The sequence below is a fragment of the Lycorma delicatula genome, chromosome 4 (genome assembly GCF_047948215.1).
Source record: "Lycorma delicatula isolate Av1 chromosome 4, ASM4794821v1, whole genome shotgun sequence".
Classification (NCBI taxonomy): Eukaryota; Metazoa; Arthropoda; class Insecta; order Hemiptera; family Fulgoridae; genus Lycorma; species Lycorma delicatula.
The window spans coordinates 84,098,739-84,125,594 of record NC_134458.1 but is presented as its reverse complement, the minus strand read 5'-3'; the positions used below and the strand labels follow the sequence as shown (position 1 = coordinate 84,125,594).

The following is a 26,856-nucleotide window of genomic DNA, read 5'->3' as shown; positions in this document are numbered from 1 at the left end:
TATTATGTAAAACTGATTATTTAAAATAATATGAATAATGCATACATCAATGGAATAATTAATAATGCTTTTTATAATATTTTTTTTTGTCTTCAGTCGTTTGACTGGTTTGATGCAGCTCTCAAGATTTCCTATCTAGTGCTAGTCGTTTCATTTCGGTATACCCCCTACATCCTACATCCCTAACAACTTGTTTTACTTTATAAAAAAATCTTTTATGCATAAGTTATAATATTAATAAAAAATATAAAAAAAACAAATTCCATGATATATTTTACCCAAACTTAGGTAAAATTTTTAAATCGCAGCTAGAACAAATCCCATAAATTCTGGCAGAAACTGAAAATATGTCTAGAATTAAAATAATAGGGTCGACTCATTCGCAGGATTAAAACAAACTTTTAAATTTGTCTACGTCATTTGATAAAAATACGAATTGTAATATAAATTACCATTTTATTAAAAATAAAAGTGAAAAACATGAATAGTTTTTCAGCCGTAATTTTATACGGTTTTTATCAGTATTGTTACTGATTACTAAAAAATTGTTTTCTCGTTAATATTATTTCATATTATTCTCTGATTCGGTGTACAAATACTCATATCACATTTTGAACAAGGCAATTTACTTTTTCGGCAGTTATATTATGTACTGTAATAAGGAAAAAGAATGGTAATCGTGCCAAAAAATCATTTTCCCACTTTTTCGGTTTTCTGGGCTAAGAAAGTTATGAAACATCAAAAAGTGAAAAAGGGAATATATTCTGCTCGCGGATGTTTGTACGCATGTTTGTGATAGTAATGATTCTAGAGCTGATCGAGAAAAAATCTTAAAATTTAGTATTGTGACTTCCATATATTGATAACTGATGTTATTAAAGTTTGGAGTCACCGTCTCAAAGGGATAAGAATACAAAGGAGTAAGATTTATAATAACGGCCGTGGTTGGGTTAAATGGAAATTTTACTCCTCCGAGATTTGAGCTCTTTGTAAAAAATGAAGATTTTGTCTTTTAACGTTCTCCCTGAAATTTTCAATTTCATCCGGATTTGATGTTTTCTGATCTAAATCGTAATATATGCAAAAGTTATGTCGCTGCTATAATTTTAAACGCAAATAATTTTCCGGGAAAGTTAAGTAACATCGTTGTCGATTTTCTTTAAATTGCATTCATTTATCTATCGATCAGCAAGTCTAATACCAACAAGTACTATACCGTACTTGAGTTTCGCTTCAATGTCGTTTCAAAAATCTACAGCTTTTATTTTAAACGAAGAAAATTAATTCATACGTTTTACAACACTTATCGTTAAACAGATAAGATAAAAACTACATAAGCAAAATATATTTAAAAAAAATTTTAAATAGCTGTCTCGGATCATAAAAGCCTGATATATTCCACATCTCGAAGGAACGTGAACGAAGGCGACCTTGAAACTATCCTTGATAATGATATTTGTAAAATCCATCGAAATAAACAAGCCTCTGTTATTCTAGTATAGGCCGGGCTTAACGATTATGTTGTTATATTCACTCCTAGGAATATATAACATATATATGTAGTAGTATAATAAAAATAAAATATTATTAAATCAATACTACCAAAGAGTTAAAATGTGTAGGATTAGACAACTTTTGGAATCGGCGAAAGACGAAGTACAAATACAAGACATGAAGTAGGTCAATTATCTAATTAATATTTTCACCTACCCTGTTAAGAGTGTTTTAAATTAACTGGCTCATCTTATATTTATCTATACTAATAAATCGGCGATGAGTAATTTATCGAAAGCACTTCGAAGAAGTTGTTAAATGGTGCTCTGTCTTTTGTGGGTTTTCTGTAATAATAATAATAATATATTGTGTGTGTGTGTGTGTGTGTGTGTGGGGGGGGGGGGAGCAAATGTTTATTACACATTTATTAAAATTATATGCATTTAGTTTAAATGCAAGCAGATTACAGTGTAATAAAAAGTAAATATTTATGAATTGGAAAGGTTACTCTGATTACTTTAATCTGATTTAATAAAATATATGCAAGAATGTGTAAAAGAATTTACTAGAAATATTTTTATAAAGAAATTAAAGAGAATATTAAAAAAATATTCTTTTAGGTACACGCATAAGATTTATTTCAATTTTTGTGTGTATTACAGGTATACACTACTCCAGTACGCATGAAAAAACGCTCTAATTTGTATTTTATTAAACTAAAAATACTTTATTATAAAATACAAATAAATAAAATATACAAGTGATCTTATCCCTTCACTTCGTTATTTGTGTAAAATCTTCTTATATTATACAAGGGGAAAGGTACAGTAGAGATGTAATATTTTTTAGTGGTACTCTTAGCTACTAGCAAACGAAAATCTAATTTTGGAAACGCATCGATTAAGGGTTAACTTCAACGATCTAGCGATACGATATCAAAGCGAATTTTACCTGACAATACGTAAAAAGGATTTAAATATTCAATAACCCACTTATGTGCACGTATGCTGTAAAAAGTTATTTTCATAACTTGTATCGACAAAATAACTTTAAAAACTGGATTAATATAAACTATGTACCAACACGCCGAGACTTTTTGTTGTTTAATTATTGACATAAAATGGGGGTACGGGATGCTGACGTCGCAACCTATCGGTTGATAATTTACAGTCGACTTATTTACTCTTTCTGTAGGTGTGTCGACGTAATCTAGTAAACATCGAAGGCAAATGTGAATTTATTCCGGGACGGATTTTTACTTAACATAAACATCCATGCTTGTCATCGATTACGTCGACCGATAATCCCGCATAAAAAATACAATCTTAAAGAGCTTTACAAACAAGAACAACTTTTTCCTTCTTTAATTCTGAAATTTAACGGAAAATATGCTAGTTATAAGTATCGCTTTATAACCACTACTTTAAAACTCAAGTTGTCGTAATATATAATCTCACAAACGAAGCTTCTTTACACGATTGCCCAAAAAGGAGTCTGTATAAGTTTATGTCTGTCTGTTCCACAGTAGCAACTCAACGGCCGAACCGATTTAGATGTATGGCCCCGCGTTGGAATCCTTACATTACCGAGTGTTCCATGGGCTATATAAATATGTATATATGTTTTTACATAAATATATACGTAGTAGTGAAGATTTGGCGGTTGAAGAACAAACTTAAATGAATTGATTTAATGAACTGTGAACTGTGAGCCTCATCACTGTGGTGAGCTGGGTTTAAAACTGAATGATTTATATAAATGGAATGAATAATATTACAAAAATAATAGAATTAAATTTACGTTAAATAAAATAAACCAATATTAAATAAATTAAAAAAAATTCTGCTTAATAAAGATTTCTATTTAATAATAATGGGTTTGCCAAGAGGTACTGAGGGTGAGGCTAGAGCGGTGAGGTGATGGAAACACCTTGTGCGAGGCTAGACTAATCATCACTATCAATTGGTAACAAACGGGCTGCTCCTGGAGCGCTGTTTAAGGAGGTGCAATGGGGTCTCTTATAATATCTCTGCAAACAGTGGTCCGATTTTCAAAATTCAAACGGGGTATTTGTTAGTAGGTTGAAGGCTAAGTTATAATTTATAAGTTTATTTAGTTACAGTTATAATCTGCTCAAAATACGATACAAAAAAGACAAGTATACTTAATGAAAAAATTAAATAAAAAATTGACTGATTTTACACGACCTTTTTCCTAAAATAATTTTCCTAGTCTTTTTCCAAGTGCAAAATATACAAAGAAACATATTCCCGCCCAAATAGCCTGATCTGCCACATAAGGATCACAAAGGTAAATAAACGTAACATAGTTGGTAATATCCTCACTTTAGCGACTATAATCTCATGGTGTTATTAAATCCTACCGGTTACTTCAACCCTTCTAGTGTACATCACCAGCATTATAGTAACCTCTGCCAATCGGGTCTATTAAAAAGTGTCTCCACCTAACTATTACCCTCCGAATACCTAGATGGTACCGACTGTATTTTAAACGAAAAAAATTTAATTACAAATTACATTTTTTTAAATAACAATAAATAAATAACGTTAGTAATTCATAAACAGGGAAATAAATAATTTAATAACAAGTATCGAATAAATATTACAATTATAAAATTTGATGTATATACATTATTTTGACCGGCAATATCTCTTCGATTAAATATTGCGTCCTTACGTTTCTGATGCGTATCATTTCAAAACGAGTTCATTTGTTTACAGTCATTTTCCCTTTCACAATTTTTGCTTTTTATCAGAAGTGTTTCTCTTCTTTCTCTCTCGCGTATTTCGACAAAGTTGTAACTTCATAATTTTTATAGTCATATCCTTCCAATCGTCTGTTTAACGCACTCTTAGACTGACGTATTTGCTCTTGCGATCTTTACACGGTTTACCTTACAGTGTGTTTGAACGAATGATTTTTCTACAGGAGCTTTTAGTTTAGAAACAAAAAAATTTAGTTTATTGTAATTCCAGTGAGTGACGATAAAATTGTTTTTGATGACTAGAAATATTTACTTATGATACTAATGCATTCTATAAAGTGGAATAAATTTTCTTTTTTCGTTTTGTTTGTTGGTAGGTTTACATTTGATTTACATAATTGGATAATCATTTTTCAGTAGAATCTCTTTTATTACCGATCTTGAGCTTATTGTTTGTTCATGTAATATTAATGTTATTTTTGGACAATCGGGCAAAGAGAGAACTTAGATACTCGCGGATGTCGATTTTTTATAAACCATTTAGTATAAAACTATTAATTCAGTTGTGAGAATCGAAAATATATATGTATATATATATATATATATATATTAAATAGAATAAAAGAGAACCTTTTCTCGAGAAGTGTAAAATATTTTTTATGAACTGAGACATGAAACAAAATTTTTAAAATATATTTAATTTAATTTAACTGTTTTTTATTCAGGTATCACCATAATCATCATGATCATTAAAAAAAAAAATAATTTGTTTTTACTGAAAATTTTACCTGTAATCAAATACTTCATTCTGAGTTTGCCGCTCTGGTATTAGAATTTTACAACAAAAAGTTTAATGAGAATTTTAAGCAACGGTTTACGGAATCAGACGGTTTATCCGACCGTCCAGCCAATTGCATCTTCATTTCTGAATGGCTCATCCGATGGTTATGAAATTATCCTCACAAAATCCTGATCGATTCTTTATTTTTCTGGTTATCAAACTTAAAATGAGCCGAGTTAACTCTCAAATTAATGAATTTCAGCGAGCTCTATTTTGATTTTCGAAATAATTTTATGTAAATATCGATCAGATTATGGGTTTCGTAGAACGGATTTTTTTCGGTTAAAATAAGGTAACAAGTATTGTATACTGTTTGATAGAGAATTACGCAGGCTAAAAATTGGCGCTAAATTCTAAAATTATAAACAATACCATTAAAATTTCTTCCGTATCACGCTTTTACGAGAAGATAAATAACCAGTTTAATTTTAACTTTGTTCGAGTAATAAATTTTTCAGCAAAAATTTGGCACATCTCGTTTATTGCGTTAAAATATCTTTGCTACCTTTATTCAAATATTGGTTCATTAAATGGTGGAAGTCCAATATCGATTATTGAAGTGCAAGTAACGAGTAACGAACGAATATTTGTTACCTGCCGTCGAAGTAATATCTTGATAACTAATTTCCCTTTATGATTTGTAAGGAAAAAAGTTGTTTTCACGGAGGAGATAAAAATCACGTTTTCTTAATAAATAAATAGTTTATTTAGACCAGAAAAAGTTTATATGTTCATTATATAGCTATCGTCAAGAACAGTAGGCAGGCTCTTACGTGGGAAAATAAGGGAACGCCTCCAGCATTTATCTGAAAGGATGAAGGAAAACATCCTTCTATCGAAACAGAATCACAAAATTAATAAACGAAGCTAATAATATAGTCGCTACATCAGGTTTATACCCCGAAAAAAAAAGAAAATTATAAATTTATAAAATCATTCTAGAATAAAGTAACGATTTCGAAGGCATTAAAAATGATTTAAGTAGCCGTTAAACGAGGACGTAGAAACTAAGAAAACTATAGAAATTTTTTTAATTAACGAGTCGAAATAGCTTAAATAATCCACTGTTTCATATATAAAACGCTTAATATGCAAGAGGCATCAGGCAGAGTCCTTTCTCTTAGAGTAATAACGTTCATTATGTAGCAGATCGTATCCGGTGAACGGAATGAAGAATGTCACTGGTAGGACCGCAACAAAATTAACGACCGTATTTCAATAGCGTTCGTGTACTGCATTTTGGCGAGCTCAGCATGCCAATACGCAGGAGTATGTTGGTACAGTGAAAAAGACGTCCGGAAAAAAGCACTTCGCTAGTAATTTTCCAAAGTAAGTCCGGCATCTATACTTAAAAAAGACTATGCTGTTTTCACAAGCGGACTCGTGTCACCTGCAACGTTTATAGTTATAACGTGTAACAAAAATATAAATTTAAAACGTGTTAAATAAAATAATTTTTTTAAATATTTAATTATTTGCAACGACTTTACTTAAGAGAGAATCAATATTTACTGTCTTCGAACGATGCAGCAGAACCGTAAATATTGTAAGGAGTAAGGGTAAATTTCATAGGTACAATAGCACTGTACACCTACGATTTTACTGTAGCGCAAAACGTTCAGAATTTTACAAAATATTCCCTTTCTGCAACACTAACGTTTTATTATACTTAAGAATGACATAGAAAATAAATGGATATAAGGTGAAGATATAACGTATTTCTTAAGGAAATATTGAATAGAACCTGTACACCACGATTTATTAACCACTGTTGACAATCAAACGTGGGAAGGAACTTTAAAAGTTTTATAAGGGTTCTACTATGTCTAAAAAAAGTATTCTCTGAAACTGCACTTTAAATAGGTTGTTATATGTATTAAAAGTAAAAAAAATCATATTACAAACTTACATCGCCAATATAATGTAATGATCGAGCTTTTTAACGTAAAATTAATGTTACCGAGCACGATGGATACTGAAATACAGTTATATAATAGATATGTTTGAGTTAATAAAAAGTAAAACACCAGTACGGATATTTTTATTAATTGAAAAATTAAATTCTATTTAACGAAAAGCACTGTTTGCACCGCTATCCTGCATTCAGTGTGCACGAACGAGCTCGCACAAAACTGCAAGAGACGGTGAGATGGTGAGAAAGAAAGAGAAAAGCTCACGTTATACGTTTATATAAGTACAATTCCGAAATGCTCCGAGATTTTATTTTATGCTAATTTAAAACACCGCTGTACGTTTTTATGACTATATACACACACACACACACACACACACACACACACACACACACACACACACACACACACATATATATATATATATATATATATATATACCCTTATGTGCGTGCATAGGTGCGGTTCTTATTTATTAATACGTAATTACTTTTAAATTGATAGACGGATGGATTTCACGGGAAAAATGATTAAGAATATTAAAAACGTAATAAAGGAAGGAAAATTTTTTTCATAAATACGCGCATATATTAGTCGTTATTTCAAATCGCAATAAGTAAATACAGTTCAGTAAATGTTTTAATCAGGAAAATACAGAGTTGTTTTAAGAAATACTTTATCATTATAAGTTATATAACAATATTATCGAGTTTTATTACTGTTGTAATGTTTATAATGTTATATATCATAATAATATGAATTTACTTATTATCGCTCTTAATTCCTGGGAAATTTATTTAAGTATCAGTATTTAAACGCCCTATTTATTTCTATGACAAAAAGGTTCTCAGTAGAAACCCATTCCATCGAACCGGTTAAAAAAGAACCTTTCTTCATCGAACGAATCACAAATCGGTTCGTCGGTTGTCGTTAACTCTGAGGGAAGAACTATTCGTCAGAAAAATAAAAACTGTTATTGGATTAGAATTCCAGTCTTTCGGTGTACTTCAGCCGTCATAGCTAAATTAGTAATTACGATTCGATACCTATCGACTCGATTTACGAAAAGGCCAATTAAACTACGACTAGACTAAACAAAACCGTTACGAGAGAGAATAATCTTAAACTAAACGAATCGATACGATAAATTTATCGCTCTTAGAGCCTCGAAGCACTTCGAACAGGATCGTTCAACTCGATTTCCGGTTCTTTACGGATAAACTATTCCTTTCCACAATTCAACGGGATCTCTTTCTCGGTTTTTTCTAGACAACCACCGGATAGGAGCTAAGATTTTATGTGCGTGCTTCTAAGTTACTGCGTTCATGATATTCATGCGGTTAAGCGGGAAAGAGGCTTTGGCCGTAGAGCTATTATTATCCGAGTACTCCGTTTCCTAACAACGGCTGTTGTAAAAAAACCGACCTGAGGCCTAAGACGCTTACCTGATAAAATAGGGCCTTCTAATCCCTCCAAATACACATATACGTATGTAAATATATAGAAATAATAGTAATTATTATCGGAATTTTTTTTATTTATCGATCAAAGAATTGCATCAGTCACATTATAAACTGCATTGTTCGACACTCGTAACAACAGTACTGAGTTCGGGTGAATAATACAAACAACGAAATTAAACATAATTTGGTAGCGTTAAGTATGAATTCAACGTGCAATTTATATAATTTTTATAATAACGTATTATTAATATCGCTACTGAGAAACGTAAAGAGTTTGTAACAAGATGAATCATTCTGAGATATCGTTTAGAAAATTTATTCCTTGTAGTGCTATACTTAAAATAATAGCTTAATATTAGAAAATTAGACGGAATTAGCGTACGTTGAGAACGAGCAATAAATTTACATTTAAGTTACTTTATAGATAAATAACAGGTCTCTTATGTACTATTTTTCTGTGTACGTTTTTCAGCCGATATAAAAAAACGAATCGATGATTTCGTGAAACAAATAATTGAGAAAATGTATTCTTTAAGTTTAAATTCGTGAAAAAACAGATAGACAATGATGAAACACTTAAAAAAATAAATTAACGAGTTCAACCCTAAAATAAGTTCCATCGAGGTCGGGCTAAACGGTTTATTGTTTAATTCGATATTTCCAGAGGCTTTAATTAGGGGGATGTTTTCTGAAAACTTGAGAAAGGTAAATAAATAAATTTTTCAAAGATAAATAAATTACAGCAAAAATAAAGAACGGAATAATTTAATGTTACAGTACCGGCTTTATTATACAAAAATTACGAATTCGAATCCAGCCTCACCGATTTAAAAACATAGCTGGTCGTAAGCAAAAGGTGACTTCCCAGCCCGTGAAGGCATTATGTAAAATCATTTTTTTTTTATTTGAAAAAATTGAATAAAGTACAGTTTATATATCTTCAAACACCATTTATATCTTACAATAAATAAATACTCTTTTATCGGATGAAACCGATTATTTGTAATCGGTTATGAAACCTATATTTTTTTATAAATTATCGTTTATCATCTCAGAATCCGACAGAAAGAACATAACTTTAGTTATGATAGCTACATGTTTTATGTGTTACAAATATAATCGAGTAGTTTAATTTTAATATAAAAAGAGATCGTAATAATAAAACACGAGTTCTTAAATACCTCGTAAAAGTGGAGAAATTAAAATTTAATCGCCAGAACTAAACTTTTCATCAGAATAAAACTCAAAACTTTTTTTAAATTTAAGAAAAATGTTCATTATAAATTAGCTGGAAAGTATTTCAAACAGTTTTATTTTGAGAAAATTTATCTCTGTTCGACAGATTAATACTTCGAATTATAAACGTAACAAGAACTTAATATTTTATTTTATTCTTTTTCAGAAATAATCATAAAAGATTTTTATATAAAAGGATTTAAAGGAAAAGTATAGTGTAAGTGTAGTAGTGTATAGTGTAAGAACGGAATGGGACAAGGTAGTACACCTAGCAACTAGAATCCTAAAAACTAAAGCGAGAGAAGCTAGAGAATGGGATAGTGCCTGATTCAGGACCCAGATCAGTAAGAGGACTGAAGATCACCAGCAAGAAATCAGCGTTCCATACACAAGACCTGAGACTCAGGCGAAGGAAGTGATCTGAGGGTGAAGGGGCGAAGGACAGCCCCCTGTGGAGCCGTCGTGCGTTTGCACTTGTGCGGATGGGCGACGGTGATGAAGCACGGGGACTCTGGACCCTAAAGGCACCTCCTGGGCCCACGCAATGCTTAAACTGCAGGACCGATCCCGGAGGAGGAGAAAAGGTGAGATATGAGTTTTAGTCGGTAGGGTGCGGGTACACATAGGCTCTTAATAACATCTAGCCGAACCCGTGCGAGTCCTACACTCCCCGATTTATGGGGGGGTCCATAAATGGCATTTCTCTGACTCATCTATAACAGGAAAAAAAAATTGTGTAAGTTACATCGCTTGCTTTTTAATAAATAACAATACAGCCGTTGTGTTGCTAGTGTGAGGAGGTATAATCAGAGGGGTAACTTACAATATGTATAGTTTTCTATATATGTGGAGAATAATTTTTGAATTTTATACTATTTGGTGAAGGAAGAGTGTTAAAAGTACTTTTAAGGGGTCAACGCTTTGTATTCACCGAGAAAATTACGAAAAAATCAAAGTGTTTTGATGTATGTGTGACGATAGTCAAGTAGGCGATTTCTATTAATGATTTCTTTTAAGGAAAAACTACTTATCCGTCTCCTATTACGAAAATATCAATTTTGATAGAAACAAAAAACTTTACTATTCTGAAAATCTTCATTTCGTGCTACGTTTTACTAGGTACTACGTTCAAACCTTTCCTTTATAAAATCCCCTATTAAAGCGTTCGACATATTCTTTTATCTAAATTTTTATAGATTTAATTAGAATATTTCTGTTCTTCGTTTAATTTCGGTTCTAAAAATTTCATAACCTTTATTTTCTAAACTTACAGAAATTAATGCCCATTTATTTTCCATGTAAATTTTTAAACTTAATAGTTTATCGTTTCCATCTGTTAAAATTCTTTTTTGTATGGTAGTTTAAACACAATTTTTTTATATTTGTCTAAACTTACGTATTGTTCTAATTTTTCTCGGCGATTTATAACAATTTCTTGAAAGTCTACACCATCTATTATTTCTTGCAACTCTCATTTTTTATGCAGTACTTTAAAGCCATAAAAAGAAAATTCTACATTACGGTCTATTCTACCTATCTTTAGTCGACAAAGTGAAAGCCTTGCCTTTTGGATACTCCGGTATTAATTGCGGTATCACTGCTAAACCTACTTCTTGTAAATATATTTCAACATTTTTTAAATCCGTAAATTTAGCTTTTTTTAAATATGCTTGACATTTTTTAACATAACATGTCTGTTAGTAATTTAAACATAATGACTTTTCTGGATCTTCAAACATTTTTATAAAAAAGACCGGTTTTTCATTTAATCTAAATGCTTTTGTAAAATATTCTGTTTTTTTCGGTTTCAGGCGTATCCGATATTATCGGAAAACTTAATTCTGTAATTTTATTTGTTAAAAAATGACACCGATATTCAATAGATATATTGTCCTCTTGTACAAGTATGCAATTAAATTGTACAGTAAAATATAATTTCTCGCTTTGTATCAAAACACTAACAGAAAATACGGGTGATTTGATCCTTCTCTTTTCGTAATAGATTTCTCCAAAAATATATTGTTTTCTACCGCATCAACTACAGGATAACAGGATAACTAAAGGAAATTCCTTGTTTCAAAAATTGGATCTTGGATAGTTAAATAATAAAAATTTATTCTATAACTCGTATAACTAAACAAGGTAATTTATGATGTCATAATCCAAGTACTTTTTACCTGTTTTACTGGGAAATGTTTCTTTAAAATTTTTTCACGACGATCAATAAAGTCTAAAATGTTATGCTTTAGATTAGATCTAACTCCTGCAAATGTTAATCGGTAAATATATTTACTGCAAAGTTTAAATCTTAAACTTTTATGACACTAAGTTAAACAATTTTTTCCAAAATATTTATAATTTTCTATTATAGGGTTTTCAAACGGTTTGCCTTTAATATTAAATTTAAACTTATCCATATATGCATAAAAATATTCGCAACTTCTGTTTTTTTTTCAAAACTTTCTACAACGACCTCTGTAATGATTTAATTAAAATATAAAAAATATCTGACTTTTGCGTATTTTCACTTTTTGCTTTTAAAAGTTCAACTATTTTTTCAAAATTTACATCAGAAAGTCTTACTTTATAACAAACTTCCCCGAATTAAGAACTCTATTTTCTTTCTAAGTATTGTGTTTTATCTCTTGAAATGCTTATTATCACTTCCTTTTTACAAGAATTTGTAATCTTTAAAAATTTACTCTGTTTTAGTCGTTTAATTCCTTGACTTTCCGAAGTGTTTTAGGTATTTTAAATTTTCCTCTATATAATATGTTCTTTTCATTTTCGCCATCGCCGTTTAATACGAGTGGTGTTTGTCCGGAAACAGGTATACCTTTTCCAAATTCTTTAAAATGTCCTCTTAAATATGAATTATAACTATACTAAATCTTTCCATTTGTAACAATGCTTTTCTCAGTGTTTCTTTGACACAAAATAAGGGGAAACTCTTACAAAAAAAGGAATTATCGCAAAACACAACCGAAAGCGGTGAATTTAAAACGATTTCTAAATGTGGCTCGCCTTTGAAATAGTAATATCTACATTATCTGTTAAAAGTGTGTTATTAAATGTATTAGAACAGAAAAATCGTTTTCTAAATTTTTTTGGCAAAAAGCATTTGTTATTCAGAATATTAATCAAATCCAAACTTCCAGAACATTCTGGATACAATTCGTCTAATTTTTTAACAGTTTATTTTTTCAAAACCTTTACGCAGCTCTCAAAAGAAATCTGCTTTTTTCTTTGCCACTTTTCATTCCAGCTACTTTTAGTTTTGACTCCATTTTATCACAAGGAAAAAGAATAAGAAAAAACAATTACCATAAAGATTTCATTTATTTCAGATGCTTCTCTCTACTTAAAATCTCTACCAAAAATATTTTTGTATATTCTACATCGCTAATGAAAATTTCTCGCTGAGAAAAAATTCTATCTGCAAATATTTTTAATTGTAAATCAATGCCAACAAAAAAAAATTCCTACGAATGCTTTACAACTCCGATATCATCATGATTGCAAATTCCAAAATCTACAAACTACTTTTGTACCGTATCAATCAGTAGCTGAAGCAACACAAGGATATTTTTCGCCCCCTTTGAGAGACCTACAGCTATAAACGCTAACGTATGGTCCCGCGCGAGTGTTAACAAGTGAGCGAGTGATCGATGGGTATAGCAATATGGACTGATGCAAAAAGTTGAGAAATCAAAACCCGTTCGCGTCTTTCCTTTTGTAATTTTTTCCTAGATAATAAAAGAACGAATTTAATTAAAAATATATTAATGTTACAAATAACTTCATGGTGCTTGTTCGAGGTGTTAAAATCAGTAATTAAATTTACTTTTCAAAATGATAAAATTGTTTTTGATATAGAGAGATAGATCGAGTTATTTAATGTAGAATCAATTAATACATAACTTATAAGCGATTTAAATTTCAGTATTAATAAACACTCTTCAATTACCTTTAAATGAACTAAAGCTCATTAAAAATGCCAAAAGAATTTCTTTTTTTATATGTGATAATATTAATTATATCTACCAGGCGCGGGCTTCCCAGCGTCTGAAAAAGTTTAAATACTAAAACTTTTATAATAAGTGGAGAGGTAAGATTGCCAAATGAAAAATAACTAAATTTTGAATTCCAGGCGCGAGCTTCCAAAAACAAAAGAGTTTAAATAGCTGAATTTTTTATTTTAATTTGAATTTTATTAACAGATTAGTTTTGCTTGTATTCCAGGTCGATGTATGAAAAATTTATATCATATTAAGGTTCATTTTGAAAAGATGTTCAGTTTTGTAAGATGTTAAGGTAGATTTTTAAAATATTTAACAAAAAAGATTGTCAGGTCATTTGAAAATAGCATTCTCATTTTATTCACACTAACACACACGCAGGCTGAACGCGCGCGCACACGTCGATTCTGCTTGTAGTTTTAGTGTGTGATCTATGTACCCAATTGTTTAGAAACTATTGAAAATTGAAGAATATTTCAAATCAAATCCGTATTAATATTAATATGAATTCCATCAGTCTAATATTTCTGAAATTACAGCCGATAATTGAAGCGCTTTGAACTAAAATGTGTTTTTCAATAATTTTGTAAAAACTTCTTGCAGATTTTAACGGTTCGGTAAACCACATAACGGTAAACTTAATTATTGAGTTTATTAAAATCTTATGAACCTTTTCTGATAAATTCTGCTTAAAAATGTTTTCAGCCATAATTAAAAAATAATTTTTGCAGACAAAACTATTATTTTACGGTATGAGACGCGCGTTATATTTTAACAGTAAAAATTAAACTTTTCTTTAAAATATATTTTTTTAAAATGTTGTTTGACATAGAAATTAAATTTTATAAAAATTAACTTCTGTAATGTAAAATTTGTTGTATAGGCCGCTGGTCTCCTCCCATCATAGAAATTAATTTTTCTATTCGGTTAAGGTTGGTTTCTTTTGCTGAAAATACAAGTCACCTTTATTAGTTTCCAATAATATACTCGATGAAAATAATAATTCCAGTCCGAATTAATGCAAAGTGTATTAAAATTAAAGTGCGTTTATAAACAGAATTAATATCGGTGCCAGGTAAAATACCGTAGACCTATCCTATTTAAAAGAATGGTTAACAGATTTTAAAAGATAAAATCCATAAGCAAAGTTTAAATCAAAGCCGTTCCTGGAAAACTTAAAAGGAGGAAGCGGCTAATAACACATCTATTTGTTTAACTATGACGCAATATAATTAGTAAGAGGTTATCATGCCAGATACAACTAGCTTTTGCCGGGGTCTTAAAGTTTTGTGAAGTGTGTAATTGAGAAAATCACCATATTTTTAATAATCATTGACTGTACAATAATTAGAAAAGGTACAGTAAACGAGTATAATAAGTCATATAATGTTGTTGTTATTATTATTGTTATTATATTGCTGTAAATTAACATTAATGACCCGTTCGAAAATTTTGTTTAAACAGTAGCACGTCCCTGAGGTACTAACTCGACAGTTATCGGCCGCCCACGCCGGCGGGTGATTGTTACCTGCCGCGTGCCGTTCGACCTCACCGACGTATATTCATTATTTCATCGATCGTTCCCGCTACAGAATGAGTTCTTGGAGCCGGAGGAACTACTACTTCCGGCAACAGATCTCTTTAACAAGAGCAAGCCACGCCTCCCGGCCAATAGTAAAGCCGATCGACGGTCTTAGCGCGGGTTTCCCTGGTCGCACGCGATGCATTCGCATATAAAAGTATCGTACGGCACTCGAACGGACCACATGGCACGATGATGCTGCCGGAGGTGGTCGTGAAGTAGTGCATTGCTATGGGATTGTGTATACAGCTGTCGTTCTCGCTGCTGTTGCTTGCCTCTGCAACGACTGCCTCCTCGGGTTCTGACCTCCAGCTGACGCAGTTGCGCGAATACGTTCTACAAGGTTTAAATCTCTCCAGGATACCGGACGTTTCCAAGGTATGTCCACGTATTTCTTACAGATTGTTATGCAACAGTTGTAAAAATTAACTATCACACGATCTTGATTTAAATTTTAAATGTAAGGGAGACATGTAGCTTTACTCTTTTTTTTTTCTTAATGATAAAAAAAACACAGTTGTCAACAAATTTATAGAATTTAACGAGATAATAATACATATTATTCTTAAAAATAAAGATTTTTATTTTCATCTATTTCTTCTAAATTACATTTCTATAAAACTCAATAAATACAATTAAGTTTTAAAAGTATAAAATATATATATATATCCAGTCTCTGAATAAGATTTGCATTATAATAAACTGTAAAAAAAAAAAAACTATAAAATTATTGGATTTAGTAAAATAGTTAATTACCTATCATGTAAAGTTTTGTTATATCTCCCAGAAATAGAAGATTAAATTAACCGTTTAAAGTCAAGAAATTATAATTTTAATTTAAATTATTTGAATAATTAATTTAAATTAATTATAATTTTGTAATATATGTATATTACATTGTCGCGAGATATATATATAAAACAAATAACGGCAATTGATCGAATACGAATTTTTAAGTACCTCCCAAACACACACACATTTATTGTTTGTATGACATTATCTTGTTACTTTCTTCCAGTTGTCTTTTTTTTTTTAATTTCAATATCTACTAATAAATAAATGTCATTAGTACATATATATGAAAAGTTAGTTATAATAAAACCATAAATTAATTCTAGCGTACATAAAATATTATTGAACAATTATTTAGCACTACACTTTAAATGTATTTATATATATTAAAAAGAATTTTGTATTCAAATAACTTTTTTGTACGTGAAGACTTAAAAAATAAAAATAATAAAATGATTTTGTATGTAAGTAAAGTAACTATACAAAGTACTTACATACTTGTTGACCCAATTACCTATTTTTTGGTTTACTTTATTTATTTATATTTTTTTTAGACAATATTTTAAATTATATTTTTCTAATATAAATTTCTATTATTATTATACATTAATATTTTTTAATCACAATATAAAGGTCAACTGATAAGGCACATGGTTTTTGTTTTTATAATGAAATAAGAAAGAAGTAATAAGTTCGTATGAAGAACTAGAAGTAATAAGTTTTTATGAAGAATAAGTTTTTATAGTGAAATAAGAACTCCCAAGTGATTGATAATAATTTATTAATACCAAAATATATTAAAAAAAAAAATTATAATTAAAAGTATCGTAATTAATTTTAATGTTTAAAAAAATCTGCGTAAGACATGAATTAAGACAAAAAACACATAAACAAAAACATAAAACAATAATCGACTTCCAGTGAAAATTGCAGCGTTGAAATAAACAAAGGCCTGCTCAGTTGTTTGCACCAAGACAAAGTTATGTATCCCTAGAGAGATTATCAGCAGTTGTATACTACAGAGTATTAAAGCTCAGCTTATTAAAACTTATTTTTTCAAACTGAAATTCTATTAATAAATTTATTCAAGACGATAATTGTTCGTAAATTAACGATAAATAAATCTGATTGTTCGATACAATTTTTAATAGACGTTCTGTTCGTACCCGCTTTCTATATTTGAAAGCTGCCTATTAACACCATGTTCTGGCCGTCGAATAACATTAATTGTAGAATTAAATGGTTAAAAGACTTTTTTTAAAGGAAATATTCCTAATATTGTATTCTTACAATTTTTTCTTTTTTTAAGCTATGTGTTCTAGTCGAGAATAAAATGGTTACTATAAACTTAATTTTTCCCGTTATTACCATGATATTTTATGACATATTTCCGTATTTTAATTACGTTACCATCGACCAAGTTTTGAATGGTCGGTTGAAATAAAACATACGAGAAATAAAACCGACGTAACTGAACAGAAGTGTCTATTTCTAGAGCTGGGAGATAGGTGTCAAGATCCTTCCTTTCCTTTTAAATGTTTTATTACTATTTTAATTATATATTAAACAAATGATGGAATAATTTTTCTCTCTTTTTTTTTCTTCAATTTAAACCGCATATTTATTTAATTATTTATTTTTTTGTAATTTTAAAACTTAATTATTCATAAGATTGTTTTTCATTTGAATCGAATATTGTTCAAGGAAGACACAAAAAATGATTTAAATTTATTTGGTGTTTCAAAAGATTAATATTTATTTATATACTCGCATATTTACCTTTTAAAACTAAGCAAGGATTAGTATCTTATAAAAACGTATGCGATAGTAGAGGAAAAATGGAGATGTAAAAAATAAAACTTAAAATTTTTAAATTGATTAAAAAATACATAACAGCTTATTTTCATGTTAATTAAATCGTCTATCTTATTTTATTTTTTTACTTTTGACTGTTTTGAAAAACATAAAAAAAATATTTCGTGTTCCAGACATTATTATTTTACTTAAAGAGTTTATTTTCCCCTCTTAAAACGAGTTACATGAAATAAAATGAAAATCAATTTAAAAACGTAATGAAACATACAGTTTTTCGTGTAAACAAAATCTTTAAATTTCTTCCTTTTTTATAGTTTTGAAAACAAAATACATCTGGAATTTTAAGATTTTCGTGATTAATTTCCCTAATTTCTTTTTTATCATTTAATTGAGCTTTTTTTTTGATAAACGTCAGTCCTTATTTACGTCGAATTGAAAGCCCTATAGTCATAATTAAATTTTTTTTAAATTATTTACCCGTTGATTTTAAGTACTAAGGAAAACATTAGTAAATTTAATAAAGATTAATCGGGTCAGTACATGAGGGTGCGCTTGTCGGGAATATACGTCACACGCTGATATGCACGTGCATTTGTAATTTTATTTATAAACATATCACCACCGCAAAGTTTTTGCACAATCTTATGAAATTTGAAGTCGATGTTCTGTTTATAGTGAAATGTTCTACATTTCTGTTTGATTAGCTACGTGTTATATATATATATATATATATATATATATATATATATATATATAGGAATGTAACACGAAAGTTTTTTTATCGTGAAGTGATCGATAGATCGTACGAGCGGGGGTTTACCTACTTTACACCTATAGTACGATGACGTTCGCTGTTTATACATTCTTATGTAATACCTTAGGTAGATTCATGTTGTGAATTACAAGATGACAAATCATATTATAATTCAAGTGACTAATAAATAATAAATCAAAGAATTACCTTAGAACTTTAAATAAACAAATATTTTACGTTAACTGCTCGTAATATATTTAACTTTACGATGCGTTATAAACACGATAAGTTAACTATACTATAAATAAAAATATACGTATCATCGGTAATATGAATTTAATCTTTAAATAAATATAAATAAAAATCAAACTTTCTAATTTTAGTTATAAAATAAATACGATAACCTGATAACAAGGAAATCAATCATCTTAACCCGTTGTCGTAAATAATATTACTCGTAATACAAACGTTCTTCGCGTGTTAAACCGAAGATACTCGGATGAAAATTAAAGAACGATATTTTTTTTAAATAACCGATAAATTGTTACTGTTTTACATATTTTTAATAATTAATCGTTTTGCCACATTTAAAAAAAGGAGATTTTTATAACCAATTTGATTATCGCAACATTTTTGTAATGTAATAAACTTAGAAACAAATAAAATAATCAGTCTTATACAGTATAATTAATTTATGTACTTAATAAATATCCCCGAAGAAAAAGACGGACGTATCAGTTTTCTTTCGTTGGAACGTAAAATATATTTTCTCAAACGTTTTTTCGAGAGATCGCCGTCTTTCTTGAGCAGATTTTTATTTTAAAATTTTAAGCGGTAGCTTAAAATGTTACTCGGTAAAAAATTTTATTTATTTGCAAAACTCGATTTTCATTTTATAAATCAATTTTTTTTTTTTTAGAGGCTCATTATTCAAAGTAAAAGCTACTGAAACAAACTATTGTAAATATAATACTTAGAACTAATATAAAAATGATGTTGACTTTAAAAAAAAAACAAGGACTTTTGCCTTCTTCACGCCGTCAAAAACGACTTAAATGTATTTTTAATTAATTTATAAAAGAAGGTATTAAATCCTTCAAGGTAATTTAAGATTTTTGCTGTACAGATTTAAATTTTGTTATCGATTCATTTCCCCGAGTGATTAAAATGGTAAAGGAAATTTTATTTTTGAGTTATAAAAAAGAGATAATAAAAAAATATTAACCGTAAAAATATTATAAATAAAACTGCGGATTAAAAATGTACGGAAACGTTTACCGGCATTCTTTAGCAAACAAATTGTTGTAATGTTGGAAAACATGCGCTGACAAAAACGACCGGTAGTTATTGCTACAAGTAGTAACGAATAAATAAACAAATTTTAAAAATAACCGGCCGATGACTGTAGAACGATCTCGATATAGTATTTATTAAACGATTCATTCATGTACGTGTACATCATTATTAATATTCTTTCTCACGTGGCATGTCTATACTGTTATATAAAAAGGACGGTTTTTTTTTGTTCGGGATAAAAAAACACTTGATGTATCGCTAAAAAAATATTTTACACATGTTTCTTGGAATAACTGAGAAGGTTTTTGGATATATCTCACCCCGAAAAAAAAAAGTAAGTAGTAGTAAAGATTTGGCGGTTGAAGCACAAACTTTATGAATTGAATTACTGAACTGTGGACTGTGAGTGTCTTATCACTGCGTGAACTGGGCTTGAACTGATTGATTATGAACATCTAAAAACCAATTTCTAGATTTTTTGAGTTTCATTCCGAGTTTCAAAAATTAAAATTGATTTTTTTTTAAACTGTTATTTTTTAAATTTTTTGTAATAAATGAACAAATCAACCTGATTTTTGGTGAGTGTAACCCTCATGTCAATAAACCAATATCTAGATTTTTGATATTCAACCTTGAGATGGGGTGAAGAAAGGTAAAAAAAAATGTTGAACAATGATTGTAAATTTTACCAATCCCGATTATAGTAAACGAAACGTTCACTCGATTGGGGCTTGCAAATGCTCTTCAGATAAATATTTAAAAACTGTTTTCGGATTTTTTATAATTCTGATTTTTTTAAGGGGTGTGAAGGTATGTTATAATGTGTATGGGTATAAATCGCATGCAATTTTAAAGTCGCTTAACGGATGCGACTGACGACCGGCTGTTATGAATTCACAACGGAAAAATAATTTACATATGTCGGTTACTAACGTTATCGGTTCGAAGGGCGATTTAATTATTTATAAGTATAACCCTTTTACAATCATCTATCGTCATAAAAGTTTATACGGTACCGTTTGAGGCGTACTAAGCAGGGAGGTACGGGGCGAACCACTGATTCCTTTCTACCTTGTGAAACCCGACTGTATTACGAACGGTACGGTGACCGGCGATCGTGTGTAGGCCTATTACAAAATTTACGTAACATGTATTTTCCCTCGTCTAAGTATAATTCCGATAATATGCATGTCGTAGAATGTATTCTTGCCAGCCTCCGTTACGCGAGTGATAGCGTTTTGGCTTTTCATCCGGAGGTACCGGGTTCGAATTTCAGTCAGGCATGGCATTTTCACACACGCTACGAATCATTCATCTCATCCTCTGAAGCAATACCTAACGGTGGTCCTGGAGGTAAAAAAAATTCTTAATTTAGTTAAAATTTATTTTTAAGGAAATCCATAAGTCGAAATCATTAAATGACTAGGAAAACACTATTTTGATGATCGAAGGTTAAACAAATATTTAAGGAACGCGGAATCATCAAATATCGATGATAGTGGAACGGGTTTTTGAGAAATTACCTGACATAAGTTGCGTAATAATTACGTTTAATAATTTGAACTGTCGCTTCAAAATATAAGTATAAATTTGTTTTATGAATTTTTAGGTAAGTGAAGAATTTAAATAATACGCGCCGAACCGTAAAACTATGAAAAGGTAAAACGTGTTTCTATATTCGTGACTATTGTTTCTAAATTTAATTCTACGTGAATTCAATGTTTAAGTATTAATTAAAATATATTTAATAATACTTTTTAATTTTTATGAGATTTTATTTCGACCTCATAACAAATACCTATTGCGTTGTATTATAAAAAAATTATTATTATTATTACGGCTAAATTTCCCAAAGTCTATTAGATTATCGACTTTTAACTATTGTTATGAAATCGCTTTACCTGAAAAAAGATAATTTTATAGTTTTTTTTTTTTTTAATCGGACCAAACGGTTAATAAATTAAAGTTTTCTTATGCGCAACAGAATTGTGAAATGAACCAAAAAGTGCAGTATTTTAACAAATATTAGGTACATTCAAGTTTCTCTAATACAAAAAGTTTATACGCGACATAAGGCGCGCCCCAAACATCTCTAACGACAACAGACGATTCCCGCTTAGCAAAAGGGTTGCGTTCTGGAACCTTTGGGTAACTTAAATTTGGCCTACGTAGAATGCAAAATACAGTTTACGTAAAATTCAATAAGCTAAAATGACACTGAAATTCAGTTTTCTCAATATTTCTGTGAAATTGGAGTTAGAAATCTAAAATTTTGTGATCGGTTTTATACGTTAATAATAATTTAAGAACGGAGCATGAACACTAATCAAAATAAAGTACAGGGCATTATGATGACTAAATTTCTAGCTTTAAATTTCCAAAATTAAATTTTATTGTAAAATGATAAAAACAAATTAACGTACGTGTATAAAAACTTTTTAAAAATACAAAAACATAACGTCGGTAGCAATTTGGCATAGATTAAAAAGCCAAATCCGTGTTCAAAAGAAAGAACACGGAAAAAATACGATCTATATAATAAAGGTTTTAGTTTAGTTCAGTAAGTTTTTGTGAAATTATTAAATTTCAAAATTATTTATTAATAACTAGCACAAACGTGCCCAAATTATTTATGAAAAATAGAACATTAAGAATATGATCTTTTCCGAAATACAGTAAGCGGTATCATCACATAGAGAACAAAAATAAATAGGAAACATACGAGTAAGTTAATATGAGTTTGTATCAAGCTCCACTCTTCATTTGAGAATAGATTTATTGACAACGTTAGAAAAAATGAGTCGATCTTTGAAGATTTACTCTTTTGTTTCAATAAGTCTCTTTTTATAAAGATGTTTTGTGCACGCCGAGCGACTCCGAACAAAGCTTAACCGTAAAAGAGTAGAACACAATGAACAATATTTAAAACCTAACATAAAGATCATTTAATCGATAATAAAATTAGAAATCGGTATTTTGTTTCGGACAGCCAACTGGAGTACAGGTAATACTGCAGGAGTCTGTCGATTTAGAGAATCAAAACAATTATTAAAATATTGTACTTTTAATACGATATAAAAACTGCATAGCTAGAAATACATCTTGTCTCACTACTTTTTTCCTCTCTGAATTTACATAACTGGGATACGACATGAATTAAAAGCTCAAGGACGGTGAATTTGGCACCGATAAGATTTATTTTGTTTCGTGCTCGTCTTAACATATGGTACTTTAAAAATTAACCTTAGATTTCAATACTTAGAAAAAGTTAAGCGCTCCAATATATCCTTTCTTTAAATCATTCATATTATCGGCCCGCAAAATGATAACTATCTAAACTGCTAAATAACTATGCTAACTCTAACTATAACTGCTAAACGATAAGCTATAATATAGCTTGAAATCCAGAAAAAGCAACGAAAGAGCCTTATTACAAAAAAATAAAATAAATAATAGTAAATCAAACAATTATGTTAATTAAGCAGGACTATACTTAGAAATATCACTACAATTAAACATACTTATTATTAGAAGTCGAAAACATGAATTATGAACAAACTATGAATGAGATTAAATATACACATAGTCTAATTTATTACAACTTTAAATTCATATGTGCAACTGTCTGCAATGAAGCCTGAAGCGCGTTGTTAACACACGGTATAGATACACACACACACCCACACACACACAAACACACACACACACACACACACACACACATCTACGATACTATGACTAAACATAAAAAGAATCATAGGGAATGACATTTCTGACAAATTATGCTTGACATTTTTAATGACACGTACAATCCACTACACATCATAAGTTTCCCTCTAAAAAACGGTACATCAAATCTGCAAATCACTCTCTTGCGAACAAAGGTACAATACATATAGCATACTAACTAAACCATCCAGCATTCCTCCGAATACCAAGAATTATTTATTATCCGCAGTAAAAAAAGGAAATATTATTCAAAATTCGTTTTAAATTTTATTTGCTTCAGTTCATGTGCGTCTACGATCTTTAAAAATATTCACCTATAGCGTACAAAATGCAGAAAAAAACTTTCCCGCCGAACGGGCGAAGAAGTCCTCGCTTGAAATATCTGAAATCCTTTACATAAGTTATATACCATTCTGTTCGTCTTAATTGATACCGCTTGAAATATTTTGCTAAAATACGTCTGACGTGTAAATTAAACAAACCTTTACCGAAAGGTAAAATAAATTTTATGCTATTACTTCTAGTTTTTATAAAGCGTGTATCCTTAGCGAGCAGATGCCAAAAATCTATGTTTTCGTGAAGAGGGTGCGGCTCACAGACGAATATTTCGAGTGAAGAAGTAGTAGAAAATGCTAAGAATTTAATCGTGTATAAAATTACGTCCAGATGAAATAAGTTTAGTCGTCAAGTTTCGTTAAAACAGGTCATGTCATTTATTTGTACGCAGAAGCAATCGGTCGTGAGAGAGCCCTGTACAAGCAAACAAACAAGCAGAGATCTATTTAACGGGGAAAAATTAAAACAAAAAAGACATTGAAGCGAAAGTCGTGTTATTTTAGTTTTGTATAGAACGCAAAAATAACACGAAAATAAAACTCATCTTAGCTGTTATTTATAAACGTAAAATTAATTACAAAAATGCACCACACAGACGATTGGAACTATGAAAACTCATATCGCTCTTCTACCTACGAAAATTGTGGTGTAATAAAATTTTCTATTAAATATGTATTCGAGATATCTCGAGAATAGTTAAATAGATGTTAACGAGTAAAATTCAGTCTTATTCGTAAATGTCAACTATAAAGGAACTATAAAGCTATCTCTTATAGAAAACGATTTTTTCACGAGACTAAAAATAATAATAAACACGCTGTAAATAGAACACGCTATCTGTTTAAACTTACTACTGCTACTATTCAAAACTTACTACTAACTTAGTAGTAAGTGACTACTACTCACTTACTACTATTCAATAGTAGTTATCTAAATAAATTAAAGCCTAAAATTGGGCTCAAAGTTTAATAAATACATCGGTAGAAGAATCATTTTGATTGCCGTTGTTGAATTTCAAGTGGACATCGATAAAAACACACGCATGAAAACATACATATGGAAATTTGGATTTATATACATGTATTAAGATGATGTTTAGCTTTGCATCATTATATCCCCCGCGTTCTGTCCAGTATACTGTTTGTACCCACTACGATAACAGAATCGAATTCACCAACCCTAGATGTCCTTATACATGGTCACCTGCTTGTCCTTTTCACAAGAATTTACCGAAAACTACATTCTTCTCCGATTCCTCTTAAAACTTCTTCCATTTTTAGTCCACTAATCGTTCTTATTTTCAATATTCTCCGATAATAATCTTTACTTAACTGACTTCCCGATTTCTGTTTCGTTTTCATAAAGCGCTGCAATCGGTACAAACATTTTAAAGATATTCTGTCTAATTCTTAACATATATCGGATATCAGCAGATTTTTTCATTAATAAAAGCCGCTTTCGATGTCTTCCTTTCTCTGTACGTCCTTTATAATTTTATTATCTAGGTAATATTTGTATAACTACTGATATATTTTATTCTGCTGGCTTAATATTTAATACCTCGTTATTTCTTTATGAATATATCGATTCGTATCATGGGATCCCAGCAACGAACACACACACACACACACACACACACACACACACACACACACACACTTTTTTTTGTTTACAAAAATTGGTACGCAGACGGAGAAATACAAAAGGGAGGTTACGGATTACCCGAAACTAGTTTTTTGATTGGAAATAGCGTATAAAAAAATTCAATTTTTGATGATCGTAAGATAATAAAGCAGTTTTCTTACGTACGATTCTATTTTGTATGGCCTAAATATTCGTTTTCACTTATCACGTAACATTTGAAAGTAAGTCATACGCTTCCGGTGTTTTTTATTATTATTAAAAACGCAAAATTAAGTTTTCTATTTTTATAATTACTTAAATGACTATTAAACAGTATCAAAACGAAGTTAATTTTTATATTTACTTTTTTATTCGCTAACTGTTGTCATCAGATTTGTATCGTTGTAGGCTTTTATTTATTTATTTATTTTTTTAAAATCTGATTGTGAATGAACTTTAAAAGAATAACGAAATAAATCAATCGTGAATTACGAGAGAACAGAAACAGAACGAGAAAATATATGTAGTATAGTATTTATGATTTCGTTCTTACATTAATGTAAAAGTAAGAAATTCTGAACATCAGTAAAAGGAAGAAGTAAATAAGATGTTATTTACAAGCGAAACAGTGAGGAAAAATGAACAGAAATAAGTAATTATAAGACGGAAACGTGCGTATTTTTCGGGTCAAGAATGTATTACATGTGTTTACGAGTATGTGTATTCTACTCGCACGCGTGTCGGTGTCTGAATAATGCTGCTGCTATATAGCGCGAGGGTGGAAGCCAGGGCCAGACAGGCTAAATTTTAAAGAAGTTGTTGCCTCCAGCTGTTACACTTAAACATAGGATATAGGAAATACATATATATCTTTTATTATTTTTTTTTAGAGTCCTTTTGTTTTCGTTCTTTAATAACTTTTAGTTCGGTTTTACTACTGTAGAAAGCTCTCAAAAACACGATTAGAACTAAAAATGACCGCGAACTCATTTTTTGGCAACGATTCAATTTTAAAGTCGCACTGATATATAAATATATATTAAAGGAATACGGCCCGAGTTATGTACATCATGAAATATCCGAGTTTTCTTTTGCGTGTAAACACGGTCCAAAGATTTTTTTTTAATACTTAATTTATCATGCTATTTATTCTCCGCTCCGGATCGACAAATTATGTACGTGTCATTATATGCACATTATATGCAATGTCTACTGTCCTATCTACCGTTTAACAAATA

The 26,856-nt window shown here is 30.0% G+C and overlaps 1 protein-coding gene across 2 annotated transcripts in view; it reads left to right on the top strand.

Moving 5' to 3' along the window:
* Nucleotides 1–15,444: 15,444 nt before the first annotated feature.
* The window catches only part of mav (TGF-beta domain-containing family member maverick), a 43,109-nt gene continuing 31,697 nt past the window's right edge, over nucleotides 15,445–26,856 (top strand). The window contains exon 1 of one of the 2 annotated variants that reach the window (XM_075363454.1): nucleotides 15,445–15,651. In XM_075363454.1, coding sequence (XP_075219569.1) covers nucleotides 15,505–15,651 — 147 coding nt within the window. In that variant the 5' untranslated portion in view covers nucleotides 15,445–15,504. The remainder of the gene's footprint in view (nucleotides 15,652–26,856) is intronic. The other variant, XM_075363455.1, reaches the window with a different exon arrangement.